The 12,502-nt window shown below is 32.3% G+C and overlaps 1 protein-coding gene across 9 annotated transcripts in view; it reads right to left on the bottom strand.

Annotated features, from left to right (window-relative positions):
- Positions 1-595: 595 nt before the first annotated feature.
- LOC108742966 (protein still life, isoforms C/SIF type 2-like) overlaps positions 596-12,502 on the bottom strand; it is a 101,177-nt gene continuing 89,270 nt past the window's right edge. For 2 of the 9 annotated variants that reach the window (XM_025979058.1, XM_025979059.1), the window contains exons 9-17: positions 11,920-12,028; positions 11,652-11,831; positions 9,918-10,036; positions 9,675-9,851; positions 9,412-9,599; positions 7,846-8,189; positions 7,418-7,547; positions 5,988-6,091; positions 596-1,665 (exon numbers count right to left, since the gene is read on the bottom strand). In XM_025979058.1, the coding sequence (XP_025834843.1) occupies positions 1,481-1,665; positions 5,988-6,091; positions 7,418-7,547; positions 7,846-8,189; positions 9,412-9,599; positions 9,675-9,851; positions 9,918-10,036; positions 11,652-11,831; positions 11,920-12,028 (1,536 nt within the window). In that variant the 3' untranslated portion in view covers positions 596-1,480. Of the gene's footprint in view, positions 1,666-2,088; positions 2,324-2,404; positions 6,092-6,830; positions 6,908-7,417; positions 7,548-7,845; positions 8,190-9,411; positions 9,600-9,674; positions 9,852-9,917; positions 10,037-11,651; positions 11,832-11,919; positions 12,029-12,502 lie in introns of those variants that run through there. The other 7 variants (XM_025979056.1, XM_025979057.1, XR_003232046.1 and 4 more) reach the window with 6 other exon arrangements.

Raw genomic sequence — 12,502 nt, 5'->3', positions numbered from 1 at the left:
TCGCAGAATAAAAATATTGTACAACAACAATATTTTATACAATTTTATATTTTCTCGAATTAAACAAGGGAATGGGAAATAGTTGTTTTTACATAACAATAATAATAATGATAATTCTGTGGCTAACTTCCGCTGGTGGAATTACCTAAGATAAAAAAATTAATGCGACTGCTTTCGAAAGTTCGCCGATATTTTAATCTTCTACGCAAGAGCGGCGGATTTCATGTTTTGTTGTTTAGGTGAATTCAGTCCAAATTCGAAAATTTGCGCAAATGTAGTAAAAAATATGAAAACGACAACTTACCATTGATCTTAAGCAATTAAACAAGAGCATTCTGCGGTTGATTCATGTAATACTAAACAGGATAAATGGTAAATAAGCATAAATTAAGAAAAAAGCTGCATGATCGGTTGATCCGCGTCTGCCTGCTTGGCAGCTAACTACTGATACCACTGGGCCATTAAGGATGTTTGGGAGGTATGTTAAAATGCTACGAGACAAATAAAAAATTGGAATAACGTTCCTCATTCAATTCTAAAACTCCTGTAAAAATTACAAATCGATTCACTACACCGTTAAAAAGTNAAAAAAATGTTCAGAGTAAAATATTGTAATGAGATAATACAATTTAATATTTGTGTGTCTAAAGTATATCCATATACGATAATTTTTTTAATCCAAGTCCGAAGTATTCTACAAAAACTATTTAGCAAGGTCGATATTTTTATGTATATATTTTATTTGGAAATAGTAACACTTTCTATGCAAAGTATCTTCCTGTAGCACGATTTCTTCGTTAAAATTTTTAAATGGATTTGTAAATTTATTTTTCAAAATGGTTGAAATGCAGATGTTGGGCAATTATTAAATTTAATTGATGATTGATCGTAAGGAAATAATAGATTATGCCGATTAATCGAATAAACATAAATAATATGAATAAATGATTGATCAATATGATCGATTAATCGATACAATCAATTGCTTGTTCATTCTCTAGGGAAGACAATACCCATTCTGGACGAGGTTGATTGCAATTTCGCCTTGAAAATATATTGTCTTCAAGAGATTACTTTCTTAATTACGATTAAGTTCATTTCGATTCACACAAATAATCGAATTTTTAGATTAAATTTTTTCAACTTTTTTTTAGAGTTTTACTAAATTATAATAAACTAATAGATTTTTATGCGAGATAGATAAAAAAGTAGTTGTTTTTTTGAGCCACCCTAATAAGAAGGTCGTAAATAATTGTATATAATGTAATTAGGGTAGTTATAGAAAAATAGTGCTGTGGTGGGACACCCTGTATTCCTGTATCTATATTGAAAACAGTTTTTGAAACAGATGTTTTGTGATTAATTTCGATAATTTTTGTCGTGACACACTGTATACATTCATTAGTAAATAGTATATAGTAGATTAGATACCTAAACTTATCATTTGGATTTGGATTTACTAAAACGTGGTCAATCGTCACTATTTACTGTTGTATGGCACGCTGTGCAACTCCAGCACGCTATTCGAGTCGATGAGCGATTTTCGCGATGCGCTTAGTGTTGTAACGGGGGCAGCTGCTGATGCACCGGGGTCCTTACCCTTTCGCAAAAGAGTGGTACACGAAGCCTCTAAACTACTGTCTCTTGGTTTCCACACAGGCGACCCTACAACAGCAACAATAAATTTCATAAAGATTGATTGCCTTTTATTATTATTAATCGTTAGAAAAAGAAATCGATCGGATAGAAAAAGGACTTTTACACTCGAAATTTTTTTTTTTAATTACTATTCATTTATGCACGAAAAATAAAAAATATATTTGAATGATTAATTTTTCTTGTTTACGTATTATGAAGAAAGACAGTGAAAATGTATTTTGGGAAAGAATGAAAACAAAAATGTGAATACGGTGAAAAGATAATTAATAAAAAGTGCGTTTTAGACAGTGTCTTTGCAGTTGTTATTAATGTAATCTATGACTATTTTTTTAAACATAGAGAAGTCCATTAACACTCATTTACGTGGTTGAAACAAAGACTAATTCAAGAATGAACGAATCTAAAAATTGANACACCGCCTTCCTAATTTGACTTGATTAACGAAAATAAAATGGTAAGAAATTTAAGTGAGATTCCTGATCGTTACTTTTAAATTATATAGTTTTTTCCAGGGTGGCGGTCAAATAATTAAACAATTTTATGTTATTGTAACGTTTCTGCTTATTCAACCATCTTCTGACTGTTACTGCTTGTACACTGGAAAAAACTATATAATGGTAAGCGGTAGTAATTGAATGTTAAGATTATCATTCTTCGTATTTACCTCACTACGCGAGAATTAATTTTTAATTTTTAGTTTTGTTATAAAACTCAATATTAATTTGTTATAAAAGTCCTTTTAATTCGTTTTATTTTTCGGTTATATAATTACTATTTCATTTAACAATTATAGCTATTTTTGATTACCTAATAATTAGTCATTTCTAATTTTAATGTTGGGTCGTTACATTTAATGTGCAGAACTCCAATAGACGTACATTTTACATTAAAAGTCGAAATAATACTGTCAAAGCCAACCAAATACGTTACGCTTAAAATGCTTACTTGGCCAGTTTGTAAACTAGCTGTCCAAATGTCTGGCTTGACGGATATGTGTAGCATCATAGGGTTACGATACGGTACAATACTCATGTCTCGTGTCCTTTTATGAAATACATATACACTTCGTCAGTATTGCCTTCTCCTACTGTAATTTTATAATACTAACCGTATCCTTCAAGTCATCCATTTGGACAGTTTATCTACTATTCGATATTCAGTTAGTTTACAAACTAACTAAGTAAGTACTTTATCCGTAACATATGTATGTTCAATATGAATACGAATTCCATATTATTTAACAGTACTATTCGACATTGCGAGCAACGTACCATGCAAAATAAAAGCTGCAGAGGCTACAAAGATATAAAAAAAAATAATCTAAGAGCAATGGTTACAAAAAGCAGTACATGCTTACTAGAGTAATGGATAATGGGAGTGGATTAGTATTATAAGTAACTAACTACACTGAACTGTTTTACGCTAGCACTAGGTCAACGTTGATGGTTTACAGCCACATAAAGTTATAACAGTTTCTTTAATTATTTTTCCATTTATTTGAACGGTAAATATTACCCTGTAGGTTTAATTTTATTATTGATGGAATATGTACATGAGGGTGTGCAGGGTATATTTCTAGTTTAATGTTAAGTTGCAGCAATGTAAATAACTAACACTCGATACAGTGCTGACTTAAGGTGTAACTAGAACAAACGAGCAAATGTTCGTTCACCCCCCTGCCGTGAATCGATCAAAATTCTATTGTTTTTAACGTTTGTGTGATCAGACTAAGTCTATGGCAAATAAATTTATTTTTTCAGAATGTGTTTGATTGATGCATAATTGTCATGCTTTAACCAGGCACAAAAGCAATAAATCTTAAGACAACCTTGCAGGTGAGACATTTAATGGTACCGAAAATAATAACAGTATAAAAAAATGATGAAATTCTCTGTAATTCCTGTGTAAGCGATGAATATTAAAAATCACACGCCATTGGTGAGGAGTCACATTTATAGAATTATCCTCACTAACTGGTGTGGATTGTAACTATTCTTTTCTTACCGCTAACATTAGTTATTAAGTCCAATTTTTATTGCTTTTGTGCCACATTAAAAAGCAAGAAGTGTATGCGAATGAGTTTTGTGATACCGAACTTTCTGTTCGCTTTCCTTGTTTCCGTTCGCTTAGTCTAAACGCACCTTTATCATTCCTCTCTGATGTTTAAATATGTAGGAAAATGAACCGTATTATGTCATATTTTTTGACTACAGTGAATTAAAAGAGAAATATGTTGATTTAGATCAAACTGAAGATTAACAGTTTACAATTCCTACTAAAAGATGCCAAGTGCTTTTCTAATTAAAAGTATATTTGGGTTTTTGAAAATGCAGAAATTAAGTAAAGAAATATTTTTTAGTACATTTTTGTATGTAGTAACTGATCTAGTGACTAGTGGAGCATTTTTACAGAGTTGTGTTTATTTATTAGGGGTCAGTCGTTCTTATGTCAAGGAAGTGGTAAGAATGTGTGTGTATTTTTAGGTAAAAGTTTGTTTGAAATATTGACTAATTCAAAACGAGCATTTTCGTTGCATGAAAAACGAGGATTTTATGATTTAAAAACATAAAACGCAATTATTTGGATTTGTAGAGCATATTTTAGAGTATCTAAACGCCATTATTTACATTTCATTAAATGAGGTGGCTTTGTTGCAAATAAATGAATAAAATACATTTCATCCCCTCTCTCCTTTTCAAAGGTTGGATACGACTCCAGAATTTTCGTAGGTGCTTGAACTACGTTTTAGTTATAATACCTACATTTATTAGTTAATTATCTTTTTTAGTTTGATTTTTTCTCATTTCTACGAGTAAATCTAACGTAGCAGTCGACAACCGAGAACTGTATAATATAATCGATTTATAATCACCTTTTAGGTGTAACGAGTTTAAATATTTGATTTCACGATTAGTCTAAAAACAGTCGATATGTATTACATACAAAGGTAATCGAAAGCAAAAATAAAATAAAATTTAGGAGCATTAGTTTGATAGAAATTTAAAAGCTTGTAAATTATATATAAGACACTTTCAATTATTTATACACAGCATTAAAGGAATGAATTTAAAAAGAAATTGTATCTTTTCTTTACTATTATTCCAAATTTGAATGTAGATCAATGTAGGAAGGCAACTCTGTAATAAATATCAAAGAGAACGATTATTTATTGAACAAGGTTTTGAAGTAGTTAGGTGACCCATTTGTGGGCGACACCGCCTTCCTAATTTGACTTGATTAACGAAAATAAAATGGTAAGAAATTTAAGTGAGATTCCTGATCGTTACTTTTAAATTATATAGTTTTTTCCAGGGTGGCGGTCAAATAATTAAACAATTTTATGTTATTGTAACGTTTCTGCTTATTCAACCATCTTCTGACTGTTACTGCTTGTACACTGGAAAAAACTATATAATGGTAAGCGGTAGTAATTGAATGTTAAGATTATCATTCTTCGTATTTACCTCAATTTCTTTATAGCAACAAATGAAGGTAGGAAATAAATATCTTTGAATAACTGGTCAAAATTTTTTACCAGAATGCATTTAAATTTTTCAACTATCATATTCTTTCTCATACTTTTAACAGAGTTTTTCTTAAATTCTTGGTTCACCCCAAGATGATAATTTTTGTTTACTGTCATTTAATGAAATTAGTATGAAATATTTTGAAAAATTGTATACACGTAAATTTTGTGTAAATAATTTTTAAATTCGTTCCCCTTTTCAGCTGTAAGTCTTCTTTTAAGAGATACCTATAATTTAATATCGTGGTTTTAACTCTAAATCTTTATAAATCCTCTGAAAAACTTAATAGTAAACTTCAACAAGATTCGTTAATTGCACAATTGTAAATAAGCGAGATATCGAAAATTACTTAAACATTATCATGTACCCTATACGTATAATACAATAGTAGTAATTAGTAGATATATAATTTAATAAAATTAATTGAACAATTGCTTCAACAGTAGTGTCACTGTTTCTTATCAGTTTTCCCCGACAAATAGCACTCAACACACGTGGGGTTTTCAATGCTCAGTGACTTTGACGGTTGCTTTAGCGAAGATTTCAGAGGTTTCTTTTCTTTTAAATCGTTTTCGACTTTAGCTCGTTCTTCACTTATTTTTGAATTATCGGTACAAGTTTTAACCGGACTGAGACTAGACCTTCGCGAATGGGGACTAGTCTTTCTCGAATGGTTGGGGCTAGACTTCTTCCTGGAGAGGGGAGTGTGCTTTTTCGGGGAACGATTTGGCGATGGGGTTTTTGATGCGTGCACTTCCGCTTTAACTGTTTTCGTATTAGAGGACGACGAATATTGCTTACCTAATTCTTCGACCTGCATGGGCTGATAATGCTCCGGTTGGTGCGACGACTGGATTAGACGAGCTTGACTGCCAGTGCTGCCGGCCGACAAAGTTGATGTAGTGCTAAATCCAAATATTAAGTGAAATCGACGCTTTTTTTTTTTAATGAACGAACTTCTTTTTAACACCTAAATAAATTGCTTTTCGCGTTCCTGTATATCAGTAAAATAATAATGTAATGGTCAGGGATGTGAACAATTAACTCGGTGAATGAACTGATTTCTAAAAAAAGTGCTTAAAAACCACTAATTTTTGTTAGATTCTATTTCTTCCCTTGACACAATATGTAAAAAGCTGGGCCTATCTGCCACCTGATAAAGGCCACGAAAACGTGAGGGTCAACTTGGCCCCGGCCGATTCAGGTAGGCAGGAAGTCCTGTTCGCGTTAATTGTGATTAAATTGATTCTCAAGTATTTCCACCAGCACAAATTCATATTTTTATACCAATACTTAATTGTTATTGCAAGAAGAGATATTCTAATTTTATCTAATGATGTGAAATGATTAATTACTTTATAGTTTGTATCTTATGCATGATCTATGGTCTCCCCTTTGCCGCTTTTGTAAGAAAAAAAATGGAACTCTTCCACTCCTTTCGCCTTCATACGTAATATATGAATGCTCCCTACTATAGATTTAGTAGCAGAAGCAACGACGTTGTTAAATTGACATTCGTTAGTGATCTATAGCAGAAATTTTGATTGGCTTTATTAGTTTTATTAGTGACGTATGTATGTAGTATTATTTGCGGTTATTTTTTGACATAACTTCTTCCAAATTAAATATAAACGTTCACATTACCTTGATGCTGGATTTAAATTGGGACGTTCCTTTTCTATTGAATGCCTGACATCTGCTTTTGGGTTCATAACTTCTTCCTTTGTTGTAATATTTTTTAAAATGGTCAAATTGGAAAACGAATTGAAAATGTAAATAGATAATTTTAATGAACTTTGCAAATCCTTTTGGTTTGAATCGCACGTACATTTACTTCAAGTATAAATTGTTGGGCAAAATTGGCTGAACTAATTGGAATAGGTTAATTATAGAGTTCGATATTTAGTTATTTTATGAATTTTGTTTTGTTTCCTAACTCGTGAATCATATCATAATAATTTGAATAATATCAGTAAAAATGCCAGGAATTCTTTTAAATTGAGATCATTTTTTGAAAATTCAAAAAGAAACAGTTAAATAAAGAGAAATAGTGAGTACATTCACTGAATTAATTGATCAGCCCCTGTATCCGATAGTATACCTGATACGCGGATTTCTTAATTAGGTATAAGTTACATGAATATTTGTTTATCTAGTTAATTTTTTTTAAGTTAACTGTTAATAAAAACTACAAGTCCACATTACTTATTTAGATTTTTTGTTTAATTTACCTGAGAGTGAGGTGATTTGGGGTTCTTCCTAAATTTGTCTTGGATTTTGTATTTCCACCTTGTGAGTCTTCCTCTCCTTCAGACTTGGTTCCTGGGTCAGGTTTTTCTTGATCATGCCTTTTTGGTCCATCTGCAACAACAAAAGACCACCAAAGGTATTTTTGGGGAACAGCAATAAGGCACCTATACAGGAAGTCCAGGAAATATCAGTACCAAAATGATATGACAACTCACGGATTTTAAAAAAAACTGAATTTTCTGACATACAAGTGTATATAAACCAAAAATTTTTGTAGTGACCACTTTCCAAATTTCACACCCACACAGAGCCATGTTCCGAACATATACTTTTAATAAAGTCTTTAATAAATAATAATAGATACAAAATAAAAACCAAATAAAATAAAATAGAAATTTATAATCTTTACCTGCTGTATCTCCTAACGTTTTACTTCTTGATCTAAAACTTCCGCTCGGAGGTTCGTCAGCTTCTTGACTGATGTTATCGTAATCGATGTTTCCGGCTGAGTGTCTTTGAGAACTCTTCGACTTTTTGATTTTTCCTAACGTGTGCGACCCCTGAATTACGTGAACGGTTTGCTTATTGGGCCGTTCGAGTGTTTGACTGGACATGACATCGCCCTTGCGACTCGAGACCAGAATTATACCAGGACCGGATCCAGGTTTCGTCGATGGTATCGACATGTTCCTTACCGATTCCCTTATGATTTGTCTTATAGTCTTTAGGAAGGCGTTTCGGAAATCTGCAGTGCTGCAAGCAAAAATCGACAAGGCTCTATTTTGTTGTCCTTTCTCAGTGAAGAATTTTATGTGGCGTTGCCGAGAGAAAGAGTTACAGAGGTCCAGGTAATTAAATTAAGTTTAAAATGTAAATTTTTGCTAACGAACTTGCTCATTCCAAAAAGTGTTATTATTGAATTACCTACGAATTTAAATAACCACCTTTGAGGACATGAGCCTTGTAAAAGGAGCACAGAGTAGTACAGTTCGGTCCACGACGCTTTATCAAATTAAAACATTGAATTCACTTTGGACAAGGTTTTAGTCGGAATTAGTAAAATGAGTTCTATTTAATGCCGAGCTTTTCAAGTACTAACGTATAAGTAAGATTTTGTCGATTTACGAAGGGAAGAAAATTAATTTTTAAAATGATGTTTTTATTATTTCAATTACAAAATCACTGTTTGAACTCAAGTTTATTAAAACCGGGGAGTAATACTTAAATAATATGTAATTTTCGTCAGGCAGAATAAGACTGGATTTTAGTAAAGTGGGTAATCACTGCATAGTATAAAACAAAGTCGCTTCCCGCTGTCTGTCCCTATGTATGCTTAGATCTTTAAAACTACGCAACGGATTTTTATGCGGTTTTTTTCGTAGATAGAGTGATTCAAGAGGAAAGTTTATATATATAACACATGTATAATATAGTACAGAAAACTGATAATTTTAGAGGTTTCTAATGTGATGTCGTAAATAAACACATTTTTTGCACTTGCACTTACATTGCAATCGCTGGCTGAACCCTACGAGATAGATCAAAATAATGTACTACAGTATTGTACATCTTAAAAAGGTCTACACAAAAGTCCGCGATGGTATATGTCCATCACTTAGGGATAACCCACAGTAACCATTTTTTATCCTTTACTTTTTACGAGAAATATGGCTTATTTACGAAGCGATTTTAAGCAATACAGCATTAATCATTATCCAATTAAGTACTTTTAAATACATTTTGCATTTAATATAGATCGATATGGCCCTTTACAGCATGTAATTTAAATTAATATTTTCGAAGATATTACAGATTTAAACTGCAAGGACATAGCGGTTACGGCGGTACCGGCTTGTATTGTCTAATGACAAAAAAGCTGTGAATGTTGTAAATAAAGACATTCTGTAGTATTGCACCCGTGCGAAGCTGGGGCGGGTTGCTCGTATGTAAATAAAAATTAAATTGTTTGCCATACCTATTTGATAATACGTAAACTTTTTCTGATCTTCGTTGCAGTTGATTTCTTAAATGAATCAACTCCCATAGAAAATGAGAATCCATATCTTTGGCCGATGAAGCTCGAACTTGTACTTCTGTGACAGGAATTAGTACTTGATATCTTATAATTTCTACCTCTGAAGCATTTGTTTTACTCGAAACGCCCTATAAGAGACAAAAAGGGACAAAATCGATTATTTATTTTCAGGATCAGTTATATTAAACAACATGCATACGTACCATTAGCTTTTTCTTTTGTCTTAGACGTTCTTTACATAAGAAAACTACGGCCGATTTGAAGACGAAGCACATGGCGTGAAGTTCTAAGCCTTTCTTAATTTTTCCCAAAAAATCGGAAATATTTAGCCATTCAACGCCACCGTAATAAAGGAGATCACCAGGACTTAAATCTATCGGCTAAAATTTAATAATTAAATTTCAAATTTGGTAAACCTTTGCTAAAATGAACGTATTATTACTAACTTGTTTACACGATTTTTGATGTTGTCTAAATAAATGATCGAAAATTGCACCGTACTCTTCGTGGATCCTTTGCATTTCGTTTATATGTTCGGCTACTTTCTCCATTCCCTTTAGGGCCTCTGAAAAAGCATATTAATTTTTAATAAAATTACTAAATTAAAAATTAAACAGGAATATAGTTTCGTTACACCATGACTTTTTCAAGTCAAGTATTGTATTGTTACAGGGGCAAAAGATTAGTATGCTTAGATTTGCAGATGATATGGCACTATTAGCATCTAGCAAGGAGGACTTAGAGATAGCTTTAAATAAAGTAGAAGCGGTACTAACAGATCAGTACTGTATGAAAATAAATAAAAGTAAAACTAATATACTGGTATGCAAGGGAAGAAAAAGTAGGGAATGAGCGAANTATGATTGTTAGATGTTTAAATGTGTGGCTTCGCCTATAATTTCTTATTGCGACCTATACAAATGACATCCGCGTCCCCAAAAGATTCGCGGATGCTCCGCGGTTGTGGTTGTGAATGCGAATATTTGTAATATCAGAATGAGTACAGAATAATATTAAAAAAAAAAAGATAAACGTTCCCAGTTCCAATACCAGTTTTATCTTTTAAGCGAAATTAAAAATGTTCCGCAAAAAAAATCATGACATAAAAATGAACCAAATTAGGTACAAGCCTTGAAATCAACATTGCATCTGATAAGCAATGGAATTTTCTTAGCTTATTTGAATTTGAAACGTGGAAATTGTGTGGTACATCTCGTTTGCAAATGATTAATTGTGTTATTGCGCGTGTATGTTCTGATGCGCCTACGGTTTATCTATACAAACATATAATATATTCATTCGTATATGTACATGCAAAATACGGATTTCGTTTTTATCAGATTCAGTAAGATTTTATTGCAGTTAAGATCATGCAAGAATCGAATATTTTTTATAAAATTGAATTCGAATACTTCCATCACCATTTAAAAAGTAAGTACCAGTGAGTAACAGACGTATTCATTTACTTTTTTTTACTAGATATTCTAACAATAAGTCTTATTTTTGGATTTTTGAACCAGTGTGGTAAAAAAGGTCGTTTGCCTATTGTTCGTGCAAAGATAGAAATATTTGCCTTTGGAAGGTTTTGATTTCTTTGTGACCCATAAATTTTTATAGCCACTGCCATGCGCATTTCTTTTGTTCAGTTTCTTTTGAAGTTTAACAGCGCGAAAGGGTTATGTTGCACGTATATACAGATATATAATAAAGAAGATTACTTTTATATACATAAGTTAATTTAATAATAAGCTTTTATAATTTGTCGCATTTCAATGAAGCAATTTGATTCAGTAAATTCTACTACGATATTTTAAATCTTAATAAATATGTACATATGCAGATTACTGTTCGCAAATAGTTAAGGATGTGGGCTGTTCTAGTTTTAGGGAAATGCGAAGTTTAGCTCAGGATAGGAAAGAGTGTAGGTGCGTGTCCAACCAGTCTTAGGACTGACGACCTTATGACGATATTGTATTGTAATCCATTGATTTATTTGAAATACTGTTCAAATCTAATAATTTAACTAATGAGAGAACTTTTCTCGTTTCATTTTATTTCTTTAAGCAACAAGTAGGTTTATTGTTATGTCCATGGGTAAGTCCCTCTTTTATAATCGCTCCTTATCGCGGTCTTCTATTTATTTCTTCATTCATAGCACAGGCTAAGAGGACAACACTTACCGACTAAATGCTGATGTTCGTCAGAATTGGGATCCGTCAGATTTCTCAGTTGTTGCAGTAGCAAAGGATACTTTAGTATTCTTTGAATCGGTTTAATTAAATAAGATTCTAATGTAGACGAATGTTGCTGTCTAGGATTTCTCGCGGCCAAAAATTCCTGCAGCGCCTGATTCCCCTCATCTAAAATGAAATTAATAACAGTAAGATTGCCATCGGATGGACGATGCAATACAATTTGTGCAACTCGATGAATGGACGAATTTCTTACTTGGATGGAGGACCTTTTGTGCCTTACTGTGACTTGCACAGAACGAGCTGTAAAGCTTGAAATGATTGACGTAGTACAAGAATGCGCTGCCGATTGAGAACAGCATGTTCTGGAAACAAACAAATTGAAATAGAAGTGTCGCTGTTGCAATGGATGATAAATGGTACACAAGTGGAAATGTGTATTACAGGCACAACACGACTGGGAACAATGCATGCAATGGAACAAAAAACTAATCGGGAAAGTTGACCTATAATATATCTAGGTACGATGTAGGACACGTAATACAGGGCGGACCTTAACAACAACAACCTATAGTAAAAAGATTTAAGGATGTTTGGGAGGTACAATCGGAGACAAGGGTACATAAAATTAGAAATTTGTTTTTTATTAGGTCATGAGGTAAATAAATACTATCTATACTAAAAAAAAGTATATGGTTTGAGAGAAAATTTGGAATTTTACCAAAAACTTTGAATAAAATAAGAAATAACGAATAATATGGAAAATTTTTAACTGACTTTTGGCAGTGAATATGCCTTGATTTCAACTTCGAAACAAAAAAATATTTAGTTTCAATCTC

This window comes from Agrilus planipennis, unplaced genomic scaffold (genome assembly GCF_000699045.2).
Source record: "Agrilus planipennis isolate EAB-ADULT unplaced genomic scaffold, Apla_2.0 scaffold402, whole genome shotgun sequence".
NCBI lineage: Eukaryota > Metazoa > Arthropoda > Insecta > Coleoptera > Buprestidae > Agrilus > Agrilus planipennis.
Note: the sequence above shows the minus strand (reverse complement) of the source record. Positions and strands in the feature narration are given on the sequence as shown.